Consider the following 24,354-nt stretch of genomic DNA (forward strand, 5'->3'; position numbering starts at 1 on the left):
TTTTATGCTGATGATATCCAGTTATACTGCTCTTTTAATGACTCAGAGTCTCACTTTTTACCTGAGTTCTTGGACTGTATCTCATGCATTAAAAACTGGTTTTCATCAAACTACCTCCAGATAAACCCCAACAAAACTGAAACTCTGATCATCGCCCCTGATAAAAAGATCCCACTTATTAAGAACTCTCTCGGTGATTTGGGTTCATCAGTGAAATCCAGCATCAGAAATCTTGGGGTTGTGTTTAACCAATCGATGTCTTTGGAGGGCCACTGTCGTCAACTGACTAAAAACTGTTTTTACCATCTGAGAAATATCTCAAAAGTGAGGCATCTACTGTCCAAACCTGATCTGGAACTGGTCATCCATGCTTTTATTTCGTCCCGCATTGACTACTGTAACTCAGTTTTTACCTGTTTTAATAAGTCGACCCTGTGTAAACTCCAAATGGTTCAAAATGCTGCTGCCAGACTTTTGACCGGTACGTCCAGAACATCACACATTACCCCGATACTTTCCTCCCTGCACTGGCTCCCTGTCAATTTCCGGATTGAATATAAAATACTGGTTCTAACATTCCGGGCTTTGCATGGCCAGGCTCCTCTATACATTTCAGACATGTTGTATCCCTACACTTCAGGACGCAGCCTTCGATCCTCAGGTCAGGGTCTACTAAGGTTCCCAAAAACTAAATTTAAAACCAGAGGAGACCTGGCGTTCCAGGCTGCAGCCCCCAGACTCTGGAATGGTCTGCCCCAGTCTCTCCGGGAGATGAACTGCGTGGACACTTTTAAAAAACATTTGAAGACTTCGCTTTTCAAAAAAGCTTTTAGTTAACAAGATTTTATTTTTAATTTTTACTGCCCTTTTATGATGCTACACATGTGATGTAAATGTATGTTTATTGTTTCTGTGTACAGCACTTTGTGATTTTATCTGCGAAAAGCGCTTTATAAATAAATATTTACTTACTTACTTACATGAAGACACACTTGGGAGCCAAAATCATATTAAAATATAGGAAGACAGTTATCAGGAGAGTGATGAGAATAATGATAACATTCTTTGGACGAGAGTTTGAAATAGTATTTCATTTGGTTTTCAGATATTTAGACATTCAGTTTTCAGTCGTTTCAGTAGAAAGCTTCATATTCTGTTTAGTTTGAATCAAAGAACATGTCACGTTCCATGCATCCCTTTGTTCTGGTGGTTACGGAAACCATGAGCATCAAGCAACAACCTGACTAAAGAAGTTATGTGCACCCCTGCCGTCTGATACTTATACTTGTCTTTTTTAGTTGCTGACCCAACCCGCTGACTCCCAGGAGGAGATCACCGCACGCCACCACATCGCTGACCAGCTGGAGCGACGTTTCATTCCACGACCACTATGCAAGAGCTCTTTGTTTGCAGAATTCAACAATGAGCTCAAGATCCTCAAGGAGGCGGTGCATAGTGGCTCAGGTAAAGCACGCTTTAGGGCACTGCTTCATTTGTAAATCATCAGGTCCTGGAATACAGGCCGCGTGTTGTTCTGGCAGTAAGAGAGAGACAAAAATGTCACGGAATACATTGTTTTAAAGCGCCTTTTGCTAGCTAAATGAGCCAATAATATCACGTGAACACTAACAAGCAATTAACCTAAATGTTTAATAAAATAATAATTAATCAGCTTTAAAGAAGCATGGACAATCAGCTGTTACGGAGCATCATCTCTCACTCAGCTGTCTATATCTGTCATGTTTCAGCACCAAAGACAGCACTAAATCACCACTAATTTAGAAAAACAAAGGTCACCAAACTTTCAGAACACAAAAACCCACAAATACTAAATACTTACAAGCTTTTAACACCCATAAAGGTGCGTTCACACCGAACGACTAGGTAACGTTCAAAATCAACGTAAATGACGCGACTTCAAGTGACGCGATTTGCATGATTTGACAGTTGAAAAATTTGAACTTTTGAAGCTACAAAATGACACCAAAAACACACACACTAAGAGAGAAAAATACTTATTACCAGCAACACACAAAACGACAACAAAGACACACTAAATGAGAGAAAATTACTCAAGATCACTACAAAATACACAAAAATAATAGAGAAACATGCAAAACGACAAAAGAAAACATGCCAAATATCAGCCAAAAAACACACACGGAGAGAGAATCATTTAAATAATACCAACAACACACAAAAATAACAACAAAAACACACAAAATAAAAGAGAAATATACTAAACAATAATAATAACAGAACAGACAAAATGACACAAAAAACACAAAATGATGATAGAAATGATCTTGAGTCAGGAGGGAGTGACAGGAATTTATAAAAAAAACAATAGAAATAAATCTATTCAGGAGACACTAAATACTAATAATAGTTTCTTTCCTCTTATTTACAAAATGAGATTCTTTAAAATGTGTGTTATCACTCATTCATTCCATCATTATGATCAATAGTTCTGAGAAGAATGCTGTAGTCGGACGTTAAGGAGGAACTTGCATTAAAAAGTAAGAGAAAGGGGTAGTTGAGCCAAAGAAGTTTGAGAACAACTGATTAAAACCGTTAAAGCGACGCTAAACGAACAGCGCTCTTCCTCACTTACGCTCAGTTTTTACATTCATATTTGTGTGTAGAATGAAATTTCCAGTGATTTCAACTCAATAAAAGACACAGCTGTCCAAATATAATACTTAAAAAAGCTAATTGTGAAAATCTGGGAGGTGCCGGATCTTGCTCCAGCAGGATTCGGGCCAAATTAAGCTCTGCTTTAGGGAATTTAATTATTTTGTTGTTTATTTTGACTGTGTCTGTTCCTTACCTGGCAGCTTACCAGGGCAAGACGTCCATCAGCACAGTGGGCACTTCCACATCAGCCTATCGCCTCAGTTTGGCAACCATGTCTCGATCCAACACGGGCACCGGGACCGTTTGGGAGCAGGACAGCCAACCGTCTCGCCAGCCCTCGCAAGACACACTGAGTCGCACCGATGAGGATGATGAAGAGAGTATAACATGCATTTTTCTCGCTCATAACTCATCGATGCATTTGATTTTAATCACATGTTTGAAAGTAACCTCAGTGTTTGATTGGTTCTGAAGATGACTCCATGAGCATTCCCAGTGTGGTGAGCGAGCACGAAGCTTTTCTGCCTCGGGTGATGTCACAACGACGATTCTCCAGCCACGCCACTGGCTCAGCTTCCCTACAGCCCGAAGCCCCTCGCACCACCATGCTGCCTAGCCACAGGTAGATCACTATCACTGCTTATTTTATGATCAAATATAGAAAAGCTGTTTTAGAATAGATAAACCAGTGGTTGCCACAACTCTAGGTCTATGGATTTGCATCTAGTTTCCACCCCAAAGATGGAAAGGTCCCTAAATTGTCCTCCTTCGCCCCCTCTTACAGTGAACCCAATGTGCTAGATGAGTCCCAGGGCCTTCTGCAGGAGGGTAACCTCTCTAGGTACAGTGGCCCCGTGTGTGTGTGTCCCGCTGGTGCAGTCTTACATCTGTCAGCCACGGGGACAGCCTCCCCCCTTTGGTCACCCATTGCCATCAAAACACCTTGGCCCCCACCACACTTACCTGTCTGTATCTGTCTGTGTGGGTCCAGTGTGTCATGTGACTGTCCCCTATTCCTTCTAAGCTCCACACTGACAATCATCCTCTCATTCTCCTCCCAACAAAGCTGGAGCAGGACCATCAGCCCTAGCCCCCCCTGCTCTGCCTCTCTTTTTCCTCTCCTGTAGGACTTTACAGTTTTTTTTTTATGCCATCATCTCCCATGGTGTTTCATACTGTTTCTGTGTCTCTCAGGCTCTCCGTTGACCAAATTGGGCGTCCTCCTATGGATACCAATCTGTAGGAGTAAGGGACAACTGGTGTAGCAACAAGAGCCCGCATTACCAATTTTTTTTCCTTTTTTTGCACCACCTTTTGATTTAATGGACTGTATTTTGTGGGCTATTTAACGCGCCGCATTCCAATAATTTAGCAATTTTTCAAGAAAAATTCACGTAAAGGTGAGGGTGCCCTTCCAATGACTCAGCCAATCGGAAGAGGCAGGTAGGAGGGCTGCTTTACTCCCGTTAACGGACGAGTTTCCATCGCTACATTAAGTCTCCTCTTCACTATCAGTCCGTTCACAGCTTTTTATGGTCACTTTTTACTGAAATCGGACTGATACAGCTCTCCATCGGCCCTCCCTGCACCATCTCCTCAACAGCGATCACATCGACACAATCGCTTCTGAACAAATGCAACGTGGTTTTTGAACGTTCAGTTCACCGTGATGTTCAGTAGCTGTTATAGTTAATTAATTCCGCTGTGGGGTGGGGGGGGGGCACATGTGACTGATGGAAAAATCCACACACAGAATGCACCGCCACATTAGCCGCACCCTCAACTTTAAATAAAAAAAGAGCATCCTATACGCCGGGAAATACGGTATTTATTAGTTTCACTTTTAATGATTGAACTTTGCCAAAAGTGCAGTGGTGATACGATGGGGCGTTTTAAGCCTCTAAAGACGAGACTGTCGAGGTTGCTACTCCAGCCCTTACTGTCACTTGTGTTTTCAGTGTAAAAATCATGGCAGCACTCATTTTATTTCTGTTCTGTGATTGTTGTAATGTCTAGTAATGCATTGCAATAGAGTAGCGTAGCAGCCGTGTGTTGTTCAGTGGGCGAGCACGGTAGTGGTGCACTCTCTACATGGTAGAAGACTAGATTGTGTTTGATGAATGCATGTGTGCACGTGTGCTCCAGGGTTGCCAGCGTGCAGAGTGAGCCAGGTCAGCAGAACCTCCTCATCCAGCCCCCCCTCGGCAGAAAGCGAGGACTCCGGCAGGTGAGACCGTTGACCCGAATCATGACAGTGGGTTTAGTACAAGTCGCAGGTTTTGATTGGCTCTTTCTATAAAGAAGCCATTTTGACCATGTCTACTATATATACGTGGTTCTGACTTTTTTTTCTGAATCCAAGTACCCCCCTTTGTTTGTTTGCAACATTTTGCTCAGAATACTATTTAAAAAACTAAAATAAAGCATAATAATGCAATACATAAGTCATACCTTACATTTAAAAGAAACTTTGGAAACAAGTGGAAACAATATTTAGTGCCTCCTGAATAGATTTATTTCTACGGTTTTTATTACATCCTGTCATCTCCCGCCTAGATTTGCATTCTTAGTTCATGTTTTAATCACAATCATTAATATGATAGTTTTTAACCAAAATTGCACATTTTTAAAATCCCCATATTTTTCAAATGATTTCATTGTGTGCATGTTTCTAATCAAACCAAATGTTACTGCTAATCTTATAAGAATCTATTGTTAATATGGTTTTCATTGCACAAGTTGATAATGAAACAATGTCTAATCAATTTTAGCTCTTTTTTTGTACCTTGTTTGTATATCGAAGATTTTGTGACAGTTATGCACTTTTACATTTATTTTATTGCTTATGTGTGACCACCATCATCCCTCCCTGAGGAAGGGTAAAGTAAACTTTATTATTAAGAGGAAGGATATAACAATCGTGTTACACCGTAGTGGGGGAGGAGAACAAAGGAGAGGAAGTTAGGGTAGGACATTAAAAGGGAGAATTGACACTAAATTGATGTTACTATTTTCTATTATTCAGTTATTTCTATATTCTATTTTATAAATCAATTTTAGTTCTTAACCTGGAGACTCTGACCTTCCTCTAGTTACGTCGCCCCCTGCTGTCCATCCCTAAAACGGAACCACGTGGTCGATCTGGAGCGAGGCTTTCCACCACTCGCCGGAGCATCCAGCCCAAAAATAAACCACTGGGTAACATCACCAACGCGTTAATGTTTATTATGAAAATAAAATGCATTTATTTTCAACTATTTTGACATTGGGCCAAAGGGGCCAAACTTCTCTCCCCACTTCAGATCACGCACACAGCCAGCCAAGTGGTTTCTAAATAGAGCTGGGCAATATATCGTGATTCAAGATATATGGAGTTTTCTATTTCATAAAAGTATTTACTATTATTCATAGAGAGCAGTCAAACAGTGTCCTTAACAATTTTAACATATATCTGAGATGTAAAGTTGTATAGCTTATTTTGCATTAAAACACTAGATTTAGTAATGGCTGCTTTTGTTACTTCTCTGAAAAGCACAGTTACTGTATATGGATTGCTGAGTGCATCCTAAACTAGCCACACTACAGAACTCACTCACACATGCTGTCCCTTAGAGGTGAAAAAGCCAAATGTGGCCCACATTGTGTAGCTGTTTGTTAATTAATGTGCATGTGTGGCATTTTTCATCAGCACATTTAACCCACAATAGTCCTTTTGGTTAGACTTTATCAAGTTAAAAATATAGAGATTAATATTGTATATATTGCCATTTTGAGAAAAAATATCGAGATATGAGTTTCGGTCCATATCGCCCAGCCCTAATTCTAAACGTGTCTTCGTGTTGAAACACAAAAATCAAGTGTATGTGTGCTGACTTGAACTGACCCATCGCCCCCATTCACAACATGTGTCTTTGTTGCAATGTTGTTTGTTGTACCACGTTTCACCAGACTGACTCTTCTCACTCTGTTCTGTCTCATGCCTTATGTTTCGAATTAAAGAAACTTTATTGGACTGTGAAGGTGAGACACGTCCCTTAACCCTTCCTCTCCACCCTGCAATGGCCTGCCCCTGTTACCTGCAAACATACCCAATAGGACGCTCTGCATGTCTGTCTTGCCTTCCTAATCCCCTCCCCCACCACCCCCCTTCCTCCCGTACCATCCCTGCCTCCCCTCTCTGATGTCACTTGCTACTACTGTTGCTTCTGTTTTCACCCCTCATGCATGCATGTGCTCCCACAGCACACGGAGACCCAAAAAGGTCGGTCACCTTTACAGAGACTCAAAGCCAGCAGTCGCCATCAGGTTCCAGTAAACAACCCCCACCCAGTCCCAGTCCAACCATGGCCAAGTCCCCCACACTGGAAGTGCCTCCAGCCTCTTCAGCCACTGTTACTGCAGACCTGCACGCTCCTGCTATCACACAGGTGACACACGGGCCAAATGTGTTTATTCAATTCAACTTTTTTTATGTAGCGCAAATTACAACAATAGTCATCTCAAAGCGCTATCGAAATATAAAATTCTTAAGAAAAAAGTAAAAAGAACAACAAATTCACATGAACATGCATCATGTATGTTTATGTAATGCTAAAGAATGCATTACAACTTTTACATGCCGTACGAAGTCGTTTTAACATCTTTACATTTATATTTTAGTGCACTTTTTATTTATCTTGTGTAGAAGTCCAGCTAGGGACAATAGTTAGAATTTAGCAATAGCTATAAACTGTACAAAACATCAGTTACATGCACAGTATTGTTACTATGTAAAATTGTATTGTCCCTATTAACATAAAATAGGGACATTGAAAGGAAATATTGTTCAATGATACCAGTGGGGGAGCACTGTATCTCAATTTGTGGCCAAGTTATAGTCATTAGTGCTGCATTAATAGTCTAGGAGGAGTCCTGGAACTCAATTACAATTCAATTATGATTACAAATTATGCCATAATTGTAATTAATTGATCCTAACCTTGCTCCATTACAAGAAGACTTTCTGTTGTGATGTGTTCAGGCTCCTGCAGCCATCACCAGCAAAGAGAAGCGAGAGCAGTGGGGGCTCCGCAGCAGCCTCTCTCCTCCCCCCTCCATCTCCCGTCCTTCCACACCCACACTCCTGTCCCGGACCAGCTCCCCCCTCCCTTTGTCCCGCACTTGCTCTCCACTCCCCCCTCCTCTCCCTGTGCTGAGCACAGCGCCTGCTCCTGGACCCCCGCCCCCACCGCCACTGCCGGCAGCCCCACTTCTCCCACCACCCCCGACGGGGCCATCCCGGATCAGAGAGAGCCCTGGGGACGAGGACACCACGGCGCTCCTGCCACGCAGCGACACCCTGCAGCAGCTCAATGAGGATGACGGGACAGAGAACCCCCTCCTCAGACCACTCCTGTCCCCTCAGTCCCCCCGCAGATCCCCCCGTCACTCACCTGTGGACCGGGACCTGGATGAATCCCACATTTAGGGAATGTGGCGGGTGGACTGTGTCAAGGTAACGTCCATTAGAGAAAGAAAAGTCACTATTTAAAGCTTAAAGTGTGCTGCTATGACATGTACAGTGTTGCAAAGCTACTCAGAGCTGAATTTATATATAGTTACTACACAAAGCCATTATCAATATAATATATATGGAGGAGTTAACTCAGCACCTTTTCATTGGAAAAACAAAAATATATATATATATAATTCTGAAGTCTATATAGAATGTAGTGCGTTGTTGTGAGATTATGTTTATAATAAGAGTTTAGTCAAACCCATTGAGTCATGGAATGTTAGAAGAGTTGAAAGTCTCAAAAACAAGAGAAAGACTGTTTAAAAGAGGTAAAAACACTTAAAATAACTAGTTTATTTTTCTTATTAATATAGTTGCTTTGGTATTGATTGTCAGCAGTTATTACCAACACAATCAGGCGTGTAATACAATAATCATACAGTATACAAATAATTTATATTAATTATAATCTGATCATTGTTACGTGAATTAAGCAGGCGTCAAAGTAGACCTGATTTATTGAGTTTCAGTGATGTTAACCATAGTTAAGCTCTACTAGTACTCACATTTACAGCAGTTATAATCAGTTTTGGTTTACTAGTGAAGTAAAAAGTGACACTGGTAAAGTGGTTCCCCACCTTTTTGGGATCGTGACCCCTAAAGACTTTTTTCTTTTTCTTTTAAACATTAGAATAAAACAGGCTATGTTTCCAAAAAAAAGGTAAATTATTCCATGACTTTTTAAGACTGGAAAACCTTTTTTTCATATTCCATAAATGTGGGTACCCTGGGATTGTCATTCCAAGCCTTAACGTAAACTCTGAGCTCGTGTAACCTCCCATCAATCATCCCCTCCCTCCAATAACCTCATACCTCCAAAGCTAATCCTCCAATGGCTCGGCTGCAATACCTTTAAGTCTCGTCTAGTTCACTGTTGGAAGCTGCTTCCCCGTGTCCCTGTCAACATGATAATCTGATGTTATAATTATTGTATTAGGAATATGTGCCATAATTTGCACCAAAAGTTTGGTTACAAGCTGCTTTTATGTGTTCAGCAGAGTGAAGTCGTTTTACATGTGACCGATTTAACCAGTTTGGCAAATATTTCATATGTATTCCAGTAAGTTTACTATTGTGTAGCTGCTCATTAACATTTGTCCTTGAGTCATGTGCCAAACCTAGTGATCAACTTCTCATAAATTAGCTCCCAATCGATGTCAATGTCTGTCACACTGTCTTCTTTGAAGGAGGAGGCTAACGTGTAATAAAGTCATTCTGGAGGAAGGTGGTCTTAGTGAGCACTGTCTTCCTCTCGTGGCAGGTTGATCTCATTACAGAATGTAACTGTAATCCAGTTCAAGTTTCTGGACTCCTGTGGAAGCGCAGCACAGACAACCTCTCATTTCCAGCTCTGGTAGTCAAACACGACTCTCCCTTTAAGCCCCACTTGCTCAGTAGGGCAATAATCTCGCCTGGTGAGAAACAAAAAGACATTAATATTCATTAAGATGTTATTAAGAGTGATTACAGATGCTAAAGACACACCTGGATCGTTCTCAGCGATGGCGATGAGGTAAAACAGGCCTTTCCTGGACAGCAGCTTTGCAACATAAGGGAGGAATCTGTCAGTCACCTCCCGGCCCCGCGTCCCACCAGCCCAAGACGCTTCGATCCCTGACCCACCGACCTGCAGGGGGGAGAAAACGCTCAGAGACCGGATCCAACACGGGAGCTGCACAGCTGAGTCAGCACCTCCTCTGATGGTGTCACCACGTAGGGAGGGTTAAAAAGCAGCACGTCCACTTTCCCACACAGCCGAGGCAGTAGACAGTCCACCTACAGGAAAAGAATCCAACCGGATCTGAATCCTGCACATTCACAGGAGGCTCATGGGAGTTGTAGTCTCACCAAGTCTGTGAGGACAGGCTGCAGGGACACTTTGTTACAGGAAGCCGTCTCCACGGTGCATCGTGCAGCCGCAGGATTCACATCAGTGCAACTACAACGAAGAACAGTGTGAATACATTTACCATATCAAAGTTAGTATTGCTCTACATGTACTACTAGTAGGGTTGGGGTCAATTATAATTACGTCGTAATTCTAACTGTAACAGAATTGTCAATTGTAATTTAATTCAAAACTGGGGAACCATGTTACAGTTTAACACATATGTAGTTAAAAATTATTAAAAAGTTTAGTATCAAGCTTTCCCACATTTTACATTTAAATCAACACAAAAAAAGGCTCAGATGCCCACACCAAAAAATATTAAAACTCTAACAAGGTAACCAATAGATAAGAAAAAAAGTAGATGATGGATAATATTTTTAGTGTATTTTACTGCTGATTTAAGACTCATAAGAGATGGCAACAGAAAATTTTGGTTTTATAGGGTTATTTATTTCAGGCCCAGTAATTGTGATTAATTGTAATTGAACTTTAGTAATTAAGAACAATTATAATTGCGTTTCAGAGGAAAACTAAATTATGTAATTTCGTCATACCATTTTTGTACTTGTAATTTGTAATTATTGATACTGAGATATATTGTTGAGTAATCATGATATATGGTGTATTGTATGGACTCACATGTAAACAGCTGAAGGTCCGATCACCGAGGCCAGAAACGCAGACACGGCTCCTGAGCCCACGCCCACCTCCACGCACACACATGGGCTGCAGAGCATAGGGGCCACGCAGGTGTCATCAGTGTGGCTGCGTCTGAATATTCCCTCCTATCTCCTTTCCTTTGCACTTGTCCTTAACCCAGGGAAGTGTTTAAGTGGTGGCCATGATAAGGAGCATTCCAATTCTCTTTGAGCTAGGGAAAGGAGGTTGAATGCTTCCTTTATAACCTCCTTTAGCCTAGGAAACACTGATGCGTCCTTTACCAAAATAGACCACAATTTTAAAAAATCTATATGCCAGACATTATAAGATTATAAATGACAAAACAGAGCACTTAAAAAAAAATCTATCAAACATTTTAGCCACATTATGTTTTATTTATCGTGATTCATATTAGTGAGTGGAAGGTGAGTGTGAGCAGCCATTTTCAATGTAACATTGTTTTATTTTCACTTTCGAAGCCTCTTTTCCTTTGATTTACATTCAAACCTTGTGACATTTGAGATTATATCAGTAGTTAGAGACAGTGGAAAGTGTTATAAATGAGCTTTTTGTAGATCATTTTCGAAAAATTGTGTTTTTTTTCACCATAACAAACGTCATTAACCTAGACTACGTCACTTCCTTTACTCGCAATCCTACAACAGAGCTCATGACAAGTGAGATTTGAATGTAAAACGATCATACGACACATGTAAATATTGTGTAAAAACCAAAATAAATTCACTCAAAACATAAATTTTAATGTATTTATTTTTAAATAGCAGGGTTTCAACCTTTTAAATAAAACACGAACTGCCGTAAAATAGGCCGACCGGATGTAGACGCGTTTCGCGCATGCGTTGAAACAATCAGGCCCGGGAAAGGATTGGGCAGACTAATTGTGCGTCTAATTGTGAAAACAACGTGATGGCATTACTCTAACTCATTTAAGAAGTCTCCGAACACCACAAGGTTAAGGAAAAGTGGATAGGAACGGAGATGGGAGGGACTATTCGGACTAGGTGTACCTGATGAGCTGCAGCCTCTGAGCATCCTTCTCCAGCGCGTCCATCAGAAGAAACGAGTCCTCCGCCGGCTCGTAGACGTCCTTAAAGTCTCCTCTCCCTACGTGGGTGGACACCGGTGTGGGGAACCCCGACATGATCACCGCCTGGTTCACAGTACCCGGTAATAACACACAACAGCTTCACATAACACTTAACTGATCTAAACCATGTGGGTGTGCGCTTCACCAACATCTACTTCCGTATTTGTGGTCACGTCATGGTGTGACGTAGGCGGAAAACGAAACGAGTCAGTTTAGCGTTTTAAAGTGGGGTCAAATGTGAGCGATTATGTATTTAAAATGACTAAAAAAAAATCGAACTATTTATTTTAAAAAAGAAAAAAGGTCAAAATTGCTACTTGAAAGTTTGCGGTCACCGTGAACTCGCAGTTTGTTGACATTTTCGCGCGTTGCGTTGTGGGATGTGTAGTCCTGTAAATTAACGATGCGCTGCCAAAAGTCCATTAAAGATTAATATGATCGTTGTCAAGGTCAAAATGGTATGTATTTATAGGTATTCCCTTAATGTTTTTTTAAAAAAAAGTGTTATCTTCATAAGCACTCAGAAAATACCCCCCAAAAAGTGTTTTGGATCTTATAACCTCATCTCAACTAAATTATGTATTGCTTTACCTCCAATTTCGTTTTTTGTAAACCTTTGTCATTTTTCATGTCTTATTGCATTTTGATCCCAAATTAGGTGTAATCCGCATATTTGCACTAGTTTTTAGGTTCTGATGATAGCCTTATTACAACCAAAAAAAAACATTTTATTTTATTTTTTTCATTTCAATTTTTTTCGCCTGTTTTGATGCCTAGCTAAAGCCTTAACTTCTTTTTGACCTTTTTTTATGCCTTACGATAGCATTACCTTCATTTTGAGGCGGTGGTAAGGCTCAGGACTATAGTAAGGCATAAAAAACGAGTGAAAAAGTTTCAAACACCTCAAAACGGAGGTATTATAGCCTTACCTCCATTTTGCCATCTGTATCATATGTATATAATTTGTATTATTAATAGTATTATCTATCTTACTTTATTTTTTACGACTGTAATGTGTGTGTAAACAGTTTTTTTACTTAGTTATACACTTATTTAATGTTTATTCTTTCTTTTGTGATTTTCTTCTTAAGTGGCTGTAACAAAAGCAATTGGGATTAATAAAAGAATCCTGATCATGTGATTGATGATGTCACTTCCTTTAAACATCACCTTGTTTCCTATTGGAGTGAAGCATTTAGCAGCTTTTTCAGTCAAACTTGACAACTTGTGCTTTTGGTTGCTCTAAATAAGCAGATATAATCTGAAATTCAATTTGTGACTTTTTGGTGTCGGTTTGTGCTTTCCTGTGTTGTTTTGTATGTTTCTCTGTTATTTTTGTGTGTTTTGTAGTGATCTTGTAGATTTTTCTCTCATTTAGTGTGTCTTTGTTGCCGTTTTGTGATTTGCTGGTAATATTTCGTATGATTATAATTTGTAAATAAAAATAAACATTATAAAATCCCATTTAGGGGTTATATATTTCATTTTTAATGTTTTCATTTGTTAATTTCTCATTGAGTTTGTCGCAGTGTTTACATGGGCTCCTACCTGATTTCTTATATTTTTGTCTGTTTTAGGTTTTTGTTATGCTTTTCTTCACATTTTGTTAAATTTTGTTTTATTTGTTACTACAGAAAACTTTGGACGTGCATAAAGTTGTGTATGTGAGCTCTTCTTGCGCATCAGAGCAGCCACAGCCAGCAGTCAACTGCAATATTTATAAAGAGCTGCGACAAAGATTGTGCTATGCAACATAAGACGGGGACTTTAATGGGTGGGACGAGTCTGGGAGGAAAAAGCGCTAGAGAAGTACTCGACGCTACAACAAACTATTAGGGTCTGAAGTGTGCAAAATAGCAGTGACTGTGTCTCCCTGACTATTGGCTTGTTTCTTCTCCTGGTGTCTCTACGGGGACTTTTAAAGGAAGTTAAATCATTCTTAATATCTAGCGCTTCCAACAGCTAACGCTGTGACCAAGAGGGACCCGGGGGAGGAGGTGAATACTAACCAGCGTCTGGACTCGGGGTTCATAAATACACACCTCATAGTGATGGAAGTGGATTTTGGATCAAATGTGACTATTTTTAGATCCTGTTTGTGAGCAGAAAATTATTTTAGTTTCATCTAAATAGTTCATTTCAGTGGTGGGCCGATCAATCCTAAAATATCGATAATATTGATCCCAACGTCGGTGGTGTCCTTTTATTTAATGCATGCAACTAAAAAAGATTGTGTAGAGACTGATGACATAAGAGGTAAGAAAAATAGAAATAAAATACAGTTGTGTGCGAAAGTCAGGGCACCCCTTTAAAAACAGCATATTTTATATATTTAAAAAGTTATATTCATATTTACTGTCTCTCTGGTATATGTGAAAAAAAGACAATGATGTCAGGAAACATTAATGCATAGTTACATTTTATTTTATAAATTGAACAAAATTACAAAAATGAAAAACATAATTTTGGCATATGCAAAAGTCGGGGCATCCTGAGAGTTTCAAAGTGTCAGATTCTTTTTACAAGCTCAGACCTCTACCAGCTCATTGGTCCTGAAGCATGTGTCAACAATTGTCATTAGGGAGTGCCAGCTGGTGCCAATTTGAGGGTTTCTTAAATACGGCGACTCCACAAACCTTGCACAAACACTCAGCAACCATGGGTTCCTCTAAGAAGCTGTGTAAGACAGAAAAAATGAAAGTAATTGATGTCCACAATGCCGGGGAGGGCTACAAGAAGATAGCAAAGCGTTTTCAGCTTGCAGTTTCCACAGTGCGAGGCATAATTAAGAGATGGCAGGTGAGGGGAACTGTGGAGGTCAAGAAGAGATCTGGAAGACCAAGGAAACTCTCGGAGAGAACAGCTCGTAGTCTGGTCAGAAAGGGAAACCAAAACCCACATTTGACTTCAAAAGACCTCCAGGAAGATTTAGCAGACTCAGGAGTGGTGGTGCACCCTTCCACTGTGCGCCGATACTTACACAAACAAGACCTTCATGGAAGAGTCTGTAGAAAAAAACCTTATCTACGACCTCATCATAAAATACAACGTCAAAAATATGCAACAGAACATCTACAGAAGCCTGATGACTTTTGGAAACAAGTGCTGTGGACTGATGAAGTTAAAATAGAACTCTTTGGCCACAATAAGCAAAGGTATGTTTGGAGAAAAAAAGGAGCAGCATTTCATGAAAAGAACACCTTGCCAACTGTTAAATATGGGGGTGGATCCATCATGCTTTGGGGTTGTGTTGCAGCCAGTGGGACAGGAAACATTGCTCGGGTGGAGGGAAGAATGGATTCAATTAAATACCAGCAAATTCTGGAGGCAAATATCACAGCATCTGTAAAAAAGCTGAAGCTGAAAAGAGGATGGCTTCTACAACAGGATAATGATCCTAAACATACCTCCAAATCCACCATGGACTACTTCAAGAAACGCAAGCTGAAGGTTTTGGAATGGCCTTCACAGTCTCCCGACTTAAACATTATCGAAAATCTGTGGGTAGATCTTAAAAGAGCTGTGCATGCAAGACGTCCTAGGAATATTGCAGAACTGGAAGCCTTTTGCAAGGAAGAATGGGGAAAAATCCCAAATAATAGAATCCAGAGACTTGTTGTTGGCTATAAGAAGCGTTTACAAGCTGTGATATCTGCCAGAGGGGATGTTACTAAGTACTGAAGGTACTGATGCTGTAGGGTGCCCCGACTTTTGCACATGCCAAAATTATGTTTTTCATTTTTGTAATTTTGTTCAATTTATAAAATAAAATATAACTATGCATTAATGTTTCCTGACAATATTGTCTTTTTTTCCCATATACCAGAGAGACAGTAAATATGAATATAACTTTTTAAATATATAAAATATGCTGTTTTTAAAGGGGTCCCCTGACTTTCGCACACAACTGTACTTAAAATAAATTAATATATTTGATGAAATATCAACAAATATACTGAATATAAATAATATGGCTCAGGCTTGATTGAATAAATATAATAACTTTGTTGACTATAAACAGATACTAAATAATTAAATAAAAGTTCGACTCATAATGTAATACTACTTATATATTGCTTATATACAGTATATAAAGCTCAGCAGCTCAATGACACCGTCAACCTCAGATATTCAAAAGTATCAGATATATTGGCCCTTTATTTGCTTATTATGGGATTGCTACAAAATGTTACAGTAGTTTATTTATTTATTTATTTTATTAGGCTGAATTTCAGTTTAGAACCGACTTAAATAATTCAACAATGCTGAGAATAACCAAGCTCTAACTCCTGGGAAAGGAAGAACTGGAGCTCCAGTAGATGCATTAGCTCATCATCTTCTATGAACACACGGCATTAGACTGACCTCTACTGGTTTACTGGGAAACTGCAACTGGGATCGTGTTGGACAGCAGAGATCCAGGAGCAGTTCGTGTCACTACTGTGAAAAAAAAAACAGTAAAAATTACATAACATGCAGTTTCTATTGCTTCTTTGTAAAATTTCTGTGAAGGGACGGTGATAAGTTGTGATTAGGAGGCTCCAGGAGGGGGCGCTAGTGTTGTTGTCCTTTCAATCAGAGAAGCGAACCACGTGTTGTTTGCGCATGCGCAGTCGCTGAACTCCGTCTGTCCGGTTTACGCAGACGTGGTGAGAAATGTTTTAACAGAAATGGGCAACAAATTGTGATTGTCTGTTTTAAAGGCCACATTGTCAACACGTATGACCATTCAGAGCATTAATACCGGAAACAGTAAAGGGCTGTGTGCGATATTTCGTGTTTATTTAGCCATTTTGTGAGTTTTCTTTGGTTTTTTGTATATTTATGTTACTTTTGCATATTTTAATAATAATCGTTTTAGTTTTTTAAGTCAATTTGTGTATTTTTTATTTTTTTGCTTTTGCACATTTTAATTGTAGTATTTTGAGTTGTGGGAGTCAATCTGTCTATTTTTTTTAAATTATTTTTTATTATTTTTAATCTGTATTTTTGTGTGTTTTTTTTTCGTTTTTATTTTTTGTTTTTGCACATTTTAATTATCTTTTAAGTTTTTGAAGTCAATTTGTGTATTTGTTTTATTTTTCTTCTTCCTTTTGCGTATTTTGTGGTTTTGTGTATTTTATTGACATTTTTGTGTATTTTATTGACATTTTTGTGTATTATTTCTGTAAGTTTTTTGTGGCTTTTTTAGAGAGATGTTTATTTTTGCATTCCAATTGTACCTTTACTTTGGTGGGCTCCTCAAAATTAGATTGAGGGTCACCAGTTGCTCATGTCTGGTCTAACACAACAGGGATTCACAGTAGGACTGTGAATTTACACAGAATACTTGTTTGGTAGTACTAAAACTGCTCACATAGACAGGATTTCACATCTAATGATGAAAAAATAAGTCCCAGGTTGTGCAAAAGTGTTTAAAATGTATATTTTTGAATATATTAGTTTTATTCATGATTAACTTTGTTTTTCTAGGTGAGGCGTTCAGATGGAGGCTGAGAGTGATGTCTGTGAGGAACAGGAGGAGCAGGCGATGATCTGGTCCATCCAGGAGGCTCTGGAAAGGCAGACGCAGCAGATCGGAGCGTCCGCCTGTGGAGCCACGGCTGTGGTGGATGTGCTGAAGGCTCTGGGTGTCGACGTGGCCTTGGAGAAAGTGGAGCGGTGCGTGAAAACACGCCTGAGGAGGAACAAGTCTCCTCTACCTGACTATCTGCTGTCCCGGAGCGAAGCTGGTAAAAAAACAAGTAGTAATCATCTGTTTCATGAAGAATCCAAATCTAAAGATGTAGTTGGTGATATGTGCAATGAAATCATTCAATGTTCTGCTTTTTAATGCACTTTTTTTTATTTTTCACCCTGGTCCTGTCCTTGGAACAAGTGAGTCACTAAATTAACCAATTATGCGCACTGAAGCTGCTGCCGGTACAAATTGACATTTCAATGCACAGCAGCAAATCGCTGTAACTTTACTGGAAAAAATGTTTGAAATGTCAAACTGTAGCAGAAGCTGCAGCTTCCTGACTAATTAAACAGTCCTGGCTGATTTCACAACGAAAGAGAGAATATTTCCCACTTTTTTAAAAATCTGCACTAACACTCAATTTAAAAGGTAATATAGGTTCTTCTATGCATTTCAGTCTCAAAAAATGTTGACCTTTTTTACCAATTCTTCTGTGTTATTCAAGAGTCAAACTGTATATTTTTAGTTTTATTGGATGAATAATTTTTGAGATATGGACAATTTAGTGACATGGGGTATGTGTCTTATTTTTCTTCCATCTTCAGCTTCCAATATCTCAGGAACTATTGGTAAAAATATCAGAATTTTTTGGACCAAAGTGCTTGGGACGTCCTGAAAATGTTTTGAAGTGACTCATAAGTCTATTTTATTTCACATCAGACCCTCTTTTTGACCAATCAGGTGCGACCCATGCTCAGCTCATCCAGGGTGCTCAGGAGGCCAGCGATGACAAGGTGATGGGTCGATTCTTTCATCTCCACCCTCGTCGTCAGATCCGACTCAGCTCCTGGCTGGCTAGCTGGATTCGGCGCGGAGCCGTCCCCGTGGCAACAATGAACATGCAGCGGGCGGTACCCGAAGGCGAGGAAGTACCTGACGCCTGGCATCACCAGCTTGTGTTTGGAGTCGCCACCGACACGGTTTACATGACCAACCCGTTAGACGCAGGTGAGGAAACTGCTGTCGCTCTCTGGGTTAAACTGAGCGTTTATTGTTGGAACTTTGTGTTGCAGTGAGTGAAGAGGAATTGCACCAACGACTCTGTAGTGAATCTGTGTTGCTGATTCGTCGGGAAGACGTGCTGACGAGGCTGAGGCCCGACGGCTCCCTGTCCCAGTTCACTCAGCTTGACCCTCGGTGGAAGAGCCTGGACGTGGAAGGTAAAAAAAAAAAAAAAAAGACTTTTGCTGCGTTTCACTCCAGAGTTGTGATCATATCTCACAGTTTACTTGTGTTTTCTCAGGTCAAGTGAGGAAGATGGTGGAAGAAGGAGACACACACATCACTATTCCTGCTGCGTACAGCTCAGGCGTCACACTCTTTGCTCTACGACAGTCAGAAACAGCTCAGAAGCTCCTGGAAGCATCAAAGCTTCCTCTGCTGTGAGTGCGACACGTTCGTGACTGAGGGGATGAAACTTCTGATTATCAAAGCACAAGGACAGGATTTAACATTTCAGAGCTCCGTGATGACTACGTAGTGTTTGTGCTGATCACTCAAGGGGAGCACAGGTCATCCCTGTTGTAAGACAATAATCATTATTGTGTCCCAACAAACACTGACCTTACAGCGTAACTAAACCTCAAGCCCACTTTTTTCTGCTGAATACATATGAATTATACTCTTCACATTTTAGTAAAAGTGTTTTCATTTTGCGTATTTATTTGTAAAAAGTCAGAGTTACTGCCCTCTAAGGGTTGAATGCTGGCTATTACAACAGAATTTTGCTAATGGCTGAAATTGATTATTTGGATCCCCCTGCGTTGTCAACTTTCACCTCTGGCCCCACCCACTTTAGAAAAGCTGAGAGGAGGGAGGAGGGTTTCCTCCAGTCACAGCCCTCAGTGAACATTGATTGACAGCCTAACTGAGGAAGTCCACTGTGTTCCGTGTGAAACAGCCACCGTACCGGTGATGTTTGTGCCTCTGTGCGTCTATAAAGAGCAGATTCTGTGCTAATCAGAGTGTTCATCAAGCTATGTGTGTATTTACAGACACACCTATGCTATGTGTGTATTTCCTTCTGTCTCTGCGTGTGCGCGTACGTGTGTGAACGTCTTATTGTTATGTGAGCGAGGTGGTGGTAGAGAAGGGCTGTTAGCGCTGTGTGTGCCTGTGGTTGTAGTGACACATCTCAGCTTATGAACTCACTGTGTGTGTGTGTGTGTGTACAGACACATCATTGTGTGTATTACTGTCTGTCTGTGCACAGCACTGGGCTGTCTCAGTGGGCGTGTCTTATTGCTACAGCAGTAATGCCCATAATCAAGGCATTGTTTGAATTTCCCTCCTAGTGGCAGGTCATCAGAAAGCAGGGGTTTAGTTACTCTTTAACCCTGATCTTCTGTGTCAGGTCGACGTTGTAGCCGCACGTAGCTCTCTACGTAGACGTAGACCCCCACGCCGTAACCTGACGTGCACCTCCCAATAATCCTGACTCGGAGTCGAGGCGACACAGAACGTAAGGGCTGTGATTGGTCCGCTCTAAACCTCAGCCCCGGTCACTGCCTTTTCCAGTCAACACCGCCATGTTTCAACTGTTTTAGCGGAGCGATACGAGAGTTTACGGATTCAGTCAAAGAGAGAACCGAGACGAACAGAAAATGCCATAGTTTTATTATTTTCTTTCATGGCTGCAGCACGTGTAGCACCGTCAAACGGAGTCCAATCACATTCAAATGGTGTGTGTGTTCTGTTATTATTACTACTCTGTCTCGTGTGTGTGCGTGTGTGTGTGTGCTGTGCGCCATACACTTTTATACTTTGTTTGCATGTTGTATATGTTTACATTGAAGAATAAAGTGCATGTTTTGAAACTGTTGTTTTCATGTTTGTGTCCAACAATACACACATGGTTAGGTAGGTCATCAATAATCCTGAAATAAACTGCATTTTAAGATGCTTAAAAAACATAAAAGTTTAGCTTTAGTGTGTGTGTGTGTGTATTAATGTGAGATTTTTATGACTGACTCTCCAAACTTATTGATTTGCCTCCACAGATATCGATGACACTGCTCTGCTTTATTTTTATGCATTTAGTCCTACAACCGGAAGACTCATTAGAAAGACTGTATACGACGTGTGTAAAAGTCAAGGCCCACGGGCCAAGTTTGACCCATTAGAGTATCTTGTCCATTCAGAGGATGATTTTATTCAAAGTAAAAATTACAGAAAAAACACAAATTCAGTAAGACCAGCAAAAATAGGGCCTACAGTACTACAGCATTTGCAGTAATATTGAATCAAACTTTTCTTCCCCTACAACCTGGAAATATTGTGCAAATTACCCTGCAGAATTCTGGCAAAGTACATTGCAACTGGAGCAGCACTGGTTTCAGTTTGTGCTTTTTTTTCCCTTCACCAAGACTTTAGTGTTTACCTTCTCCAATGAAGTTATTTTTTATTTATTGTTATATTTTATGTGTCTGTGAACAGTCAAACTCAAAAAGTAATGAATGGATTTTGATGAAATGGAAATATGTTAGTTTAAATCATCCTAACTGCCCCCCACCACCAAGGTGTTACACCGTACAATTATGCAATAATATTATTTATTTCATTGCAACAATAAAGCATGCATAGCTGTTATAAAGGAATAAAGCAGTGGTTCGCAAACTGGGGGATGGTCTTGCCGAACATTTATGCAATTGCACATGTTATCTTTTTGGAGTAGAATAGTCTTTTTTTTTTAAATCTTTTTCAATAAAGATAATAAAATAAAATAATAAATAGAAAATTTTAATATAATTTTTTGTTGTTTAAAAGGGGGCCCAACAGGAAAAGTTTGGGAACCACTGGTCTAAAGTAAGTTAAAAATTATCTGTTTACGTCATCTGAAATAATGAGGTGTTGTTTTTGCAACAAAATAAATAAATGTGATGTTTTAATGTATAATACTTTTTCTTCTTCATTTACTGTAGGGAATTGTAATGTTGATTGGTACAAAGAAGCACCTAAAATGAAAGATATTTTAAATGTTTAAATGTTGTTTTTTTTTTTTTTTTTTTGAAAAGACACGGACCACCCAAAGTTTCCAACTTTTATCACAGCGGGGTCACAAAAAATGATTTTCTGTTCCGAGGGCCACGTTATCAACATTCATGTCAACATTTAGAAAAATTACCAATCTGAGCATTAACACAGGGAATAACATAAAGGTTGTGTTATCGTTTTATGTGTTTTTGGTGTAATTTATGGTTTTGTTTCCTTTTTTGTGGTTGTTTATTTCTCATTTTGCACTGTTGTTGTATGTGTGTTTTTGAAGTCATTCAGCGTATTTTCCCCTCATTTTGTTAGTTTGTTTTTTTTGTGTGTTATGCCGGTATTTTTGTTGTTGCTTTGTGATTTTGGAGGCTTTTTTTGTATCTGTTTTCTGTGTTTTTGTTGGTGTCTGTTTATAATTTTATAATTTTTCTCTCATTTGGTGTTTCTTTTTTTTTTTTTTTTTTTGCCGTTGTGTGTTTTTGAAGTCATTTAGCGGTATTTTCCTCTCATTTTGTTTGTTTTTATGTTGTTTTGTGTGTTAGTGCCAATTTGTGTATTGTTGTTGTGATTTTTGGAGGCTTTTTTGTGAATCCGTTATCTGGGTTTTTGTTTCGGTTTGTAACTTTCTTTTATTTTTTTTGCTGTTGTGTGTTTTTGTAGTCATTTTATGTAATTATGTTGTCTAGCTTTCTATAAATTTGTATGCGTTTTGGCTCATCTCTTGCAGAACGCGACTATTTGCTAGTTGACTACAATTCCCATGATGCAGTTCGAAGCCACGCCCCCGCAGGAAGTTGAAGAACCGCCGAAGTTACCCCAAATGTGTTTTCCAGAGTTTCCTCTGTTTAAAGTAAGTAGTTAGCTGCAGCGTACATCGACACAAAGTGATAGTTTTAAGCACTTTAGCCTCTTTTTGTTCAACGTGTTGCGTTACTGTGTGCATTGTGGCGTTGGTAATTGGATCCACGTGGTGTGTGCGGGTGTGTAGCGCGTGTGATTACAGACCAGCGTGTGTCCGTGCGGTCAGTCATCAGACAGGAGAGGCTTCACGGTTAACAACCTGAAGTGATTCATTTACACACACGGAACTACAAAAACACTCAGGTAAGATTGGACTATAATGTTAATGATTGTTAATGTTTGAATGTGTGCGTGAAGCAACGCGCACGAGGGGAAAAAAAAAAGACCAAAGTTGGTTGCATGCTAGTTTTAAAATTGTCAACCTAACTACCTTGTTTTAATTATTTCTGTGGTGTTATTTAGGTCAAAAGTCAAATATTTAACCCCTTTGTCTAATTCATGATAGTGATTGATCTCATTAACTATTTTTTTGGCTCATGTTCGTGTTCCACTTTTGTTCGACGACAACATTTTGCTTCGAATACTATTTTTAAAAATCTATAAAGCATAATGATGGAGTGAATGAGCGATAACATGCATTTAAAAGATTCTCATTTTGTAAGTAAGTGAACGAAACAATATTTAGTGCCTCCAGAAAAGATTTATTTCTATAGTTTTTATCATTACCTTTGTATTTTCAGTTCATGTTGTAATTAGGATCATTTTGTGTTTTTGGTGTCATTTTGTAGTCGTTTGTCTGTTCTTTTAATTATTACGTATGTTTTCTCTTTTTTTTTGTGTGTGTTTTGTATGTTTTCCTGTTATTTTTTTGTGTATTATGTAGTGATCTTGTGTATTTTTCTCTCATCTCGTGTGTTGCGCTTGTTATAGTATGTATTTTTCTGTCTTAATGTGTGTGTTTTTGGTGTCATATTGTATATTTGTTTATTTTCTTGTCTGTTTTGTTTTATTATTCAGTATATTTATCTCTTGTTTTGTGTGTTTGTGTGTAGTTTTTCCTCATTTCCCTCCTGATGTGGGACCAAGACTGAGCTTTTAATTTTCAGTTCATGTTCTAATCACTATCGTTTTGTGTTTTTGTGTGTTGGTGGTATTATTTAAATTATTCTCTCTCCATGTGTGTGTGTTTTGGTGTCATTTTGTGTATTTTATTGTTGTTTGTCTGTTCTTTTAATTATTCAGTATATTTTTGTCTGTTTGTGTTGTTGTTTTGTGAGTTGCTGCTAATATTTAGCATGATTATCGTTTTCAACTAAAAATAAACATAAAACCCCATATTTTTAATGCAAGTCAGTTGTTCTAAAGATGTGTGATTGTGATGAATTCAAATTATTTTTTTTTAAGACATGAGCTTAATGAATCACTAAGGCCAGCGTTTAGGGCTGGGCAATATGGACCAAAACTCATATCTGGATATATTTTTTTTTCTCAAAATGATGAATGATACAAATCTTGATAATTTTAATTCAAATACAGTCTGATCAGAAAGACAATTCAGTGGTCAAAATGCCACACAGGCACATTTATTGCCTTTTTTTCCCCCTCTAAAGGACAGCATGTGTGAGTGAGTTTTTTAATCTGGCTTATTTTGGGGAAGGTCTGGGTTAGGGCACCCTAAGGCATCCATCTAAGTGTTTTAAAATAAAATAAACAATATAAAATATATTTATATAGGCGATATTGTAATTTTCTACATTGTCAAAATATGAGTTTTGTTTTAAGAAAGAGGACTCTCAAAGACCACAGGCGTTAATTTACTTTATTTATCTGGTAAATTGCATTGTATGTCACCCTTTGTAAAAAAAAAAAAAAGTGTGTGATTGTTCCGACAAAAATACAGAAAAATAAAGACTAGTAGAAAAAAAGTAGCACGTTTGTCGCACTAAAAAAATATTTAAGGACAACAAATGCAGGCATGG

At 39.2% G+C, this 24,354-nt stretch overlaps 4 protein-coding genes across 23 annotated transcripts in view; 3 read left to right on the top strand and 1 right to left on the bottom strand.

The window, feature by feature from the left end:
* Positions 1-9,415, top strand: part of unc80 (unc-80 homolog (C. elegans)) — a 62,142-nt gene extending 52,727 nt beyond the window's left edge. For 10 of the 15 annotated variants that reach the window (XM_028462675.1, XM_028462706.1, XM_028462715.1 and 7 more), the window contains 9 exons: positions 1,299-1,464; positions 2,838-3,017; positions 3,112-3,259; positions 3,422-3,478; positions 4,783-4,864; positions 5,730-5,835; positions 6,637-6,657; positions 6,880-7,064; positions 7,658-9,415. In XM_028462675.1, the coding sequence (XP_028318476.1) occupies positions 1,299-1,464; positions 2,838-3,017; positions 3,112-3,259; positions 3,422-3,478; positions 4,783-4,864; positions 5,730-5,835; positions 6,637-6,657; positions 6,880-7,064; positions 7,658-8,104 (1,392 nt within the window). In that variant the 3' untranslated portion in view covers positions 8,105-9,415. The remainder of the gene's footprint in view (positions 1-1,298; positions 1,465-2,837; positions 3,018-3,111; positions 3,260-3,421; positions 3,479-4,782; positions 4,865-5,729; positions 5,836-6,636; positions 6,658-6,879; positions 7,065-7,657) is intronic. The other 5 variants (XM_028462686.1, XM_028462733.1, XM_028462787.1 and 2 more) reach the window with 2 other exon arrangements.
* hemk2 (HemK methyltransferase 2, ETF1 glutamine and histone H4 lysine) lies at positions 8,471-12,020 on the bottom strand. Of its 2 annotated transcripts, none has more exons than XM_028462830.1 (6): positions 11,771-12,020; positions 10,722-10,808; positions 10,040-10,130; positions 9,884-9,967; positions 9,677-9,818; positions 8,471-9,603 (listed from the first exon to the last, which is right to left on the bottom strand). In XM_028462830.1, the coding sequence occupies exons 1-6, from the start codon at positions 11,902-11,904 to the stop codon at positions 9,488-9,490; spliced, it is 654 nt and encodes a 217-aa protein (XP_028318631.1). In that variant the 5' UTR covers positions 11,905-12,020; the 3' UTR covers positions 8,471-9,487. The 2 variants fall into 2 exon arrangements, with proteins under 2 accessions (XP_028318631.1, XP_028318640.1); XM_028462839.1 differs by having other exon boundaries at positions 10,722-10,892; positions 11,771-11,892.
* On the top strand, positions 11,801-20,247 carry LOC114473281 (uncharacterized). Of its 2 annotated transcripts, none has more exons than XM_028462818.1 (5): positions 11,801-11,930; positions 17,323-17,582; positions 18,272-18,538; positions 18,604-18,750; positions 18,834-20,247. In XM_028462818.1, the coding sequence occupies exons 2-5, from the start codon at positions 17,336-17,338 to the stop codon at positions 18,974-18,976; spliced, it is 804 nt and encodes a 267-aa protein (XP_028318619.1). In that variant the 5' UTR covers positions 11,801-11,930; positions 17,323-17,335; the 3' UTR covers positions 18,977-20,247. The 2 variants fall into 2 exon arrangements, with proteins under 2 accessions (XP_028318619.1, XP_028318610.1); XM_028462809.1 differs by lacking the exon at positions 11,801-11,930 and adding an exon at positions 16,465-16,499.
* Positions 20,248-22,347: 2,100 nt separating this feature from the next.
* Positions 22,348-24,354, top strand: part of gart (phosphoribosylglycinamide formyltransferase) — a 28,062-nt gene continuing 26,055 nt past the window's right edge. For 2 of the 4 annotated variants that reach the window (XM_028470855.1, XM_028470882.1), the window contains exon 1: positions 22,356-22,678. The gene's annotated coding sequence lies outside the window, so the exon portion shown is untranslated. Of the gene's footprint in view, positions 22,679-24,354 lie in introns of all 4 variants that reach the window. The other 2 variants (XM_028470863.1, XM_028470872.1) reach the window with 2 other exon arrangements.

Source organism: Gouania willdenowi, chromosome 2 (assembly GCF_900634775.1).
Source record: "Gouania willdenowi chromosome 2, fGouWil2.1, whole genome shotgun sequence".
In the NCBI taxonomy this organism is placed as follows: Eukaryota; Metazoa; Chordata; class Actinopteri; order Blenniiformes; family Gobiesocidae; genus Gouania; species Gouania willdenowi.

Coding starts and splice junctions, on each gene's coding strand:
- hemk2 (XM_028462830.1), bottom strand. CDS start 11,904: ATGTCGGGGTTCCCCACACCGGTGTCCACCCACGTAGGGAGAGGAGAC. Junction 10,131..10,721: donor GGACCTTCAGCTGTTTACAT/GTGAGTCCATAC, acceptor TCTTCGTTGTAG/TTGCACTGATGTGAATCCTG. Junction 9,604..9,676: donor CATCGCTGAGAACGATCCAG/GTGTGTCTTTAG, acceptor GTTTCTCACCAG/GCGAGATTATTGCCCTACTG.
- LOC114473281 (XM_028462818.1), top strand. CDS start 17,336: ATGGAGGCTGAGAGTGATGTCTGTGAGGAACAGGAGGAGCAGGCGATG. Junction 17,583..18,271: donor GCTGTCCCGGAGCGAAGCTG/GTAAAAAAACAA, acceptor TTGACCAATCAG/GTGCGACCCATGCTCAGCTC. Junction 18,751..18,833: donor GAAGAGCCTGGACGTGGAAG/GTAAAAAAAAAA, acceptor GTGTTTTCTCAG/GTCAAGTGAGGAAGATGGTG.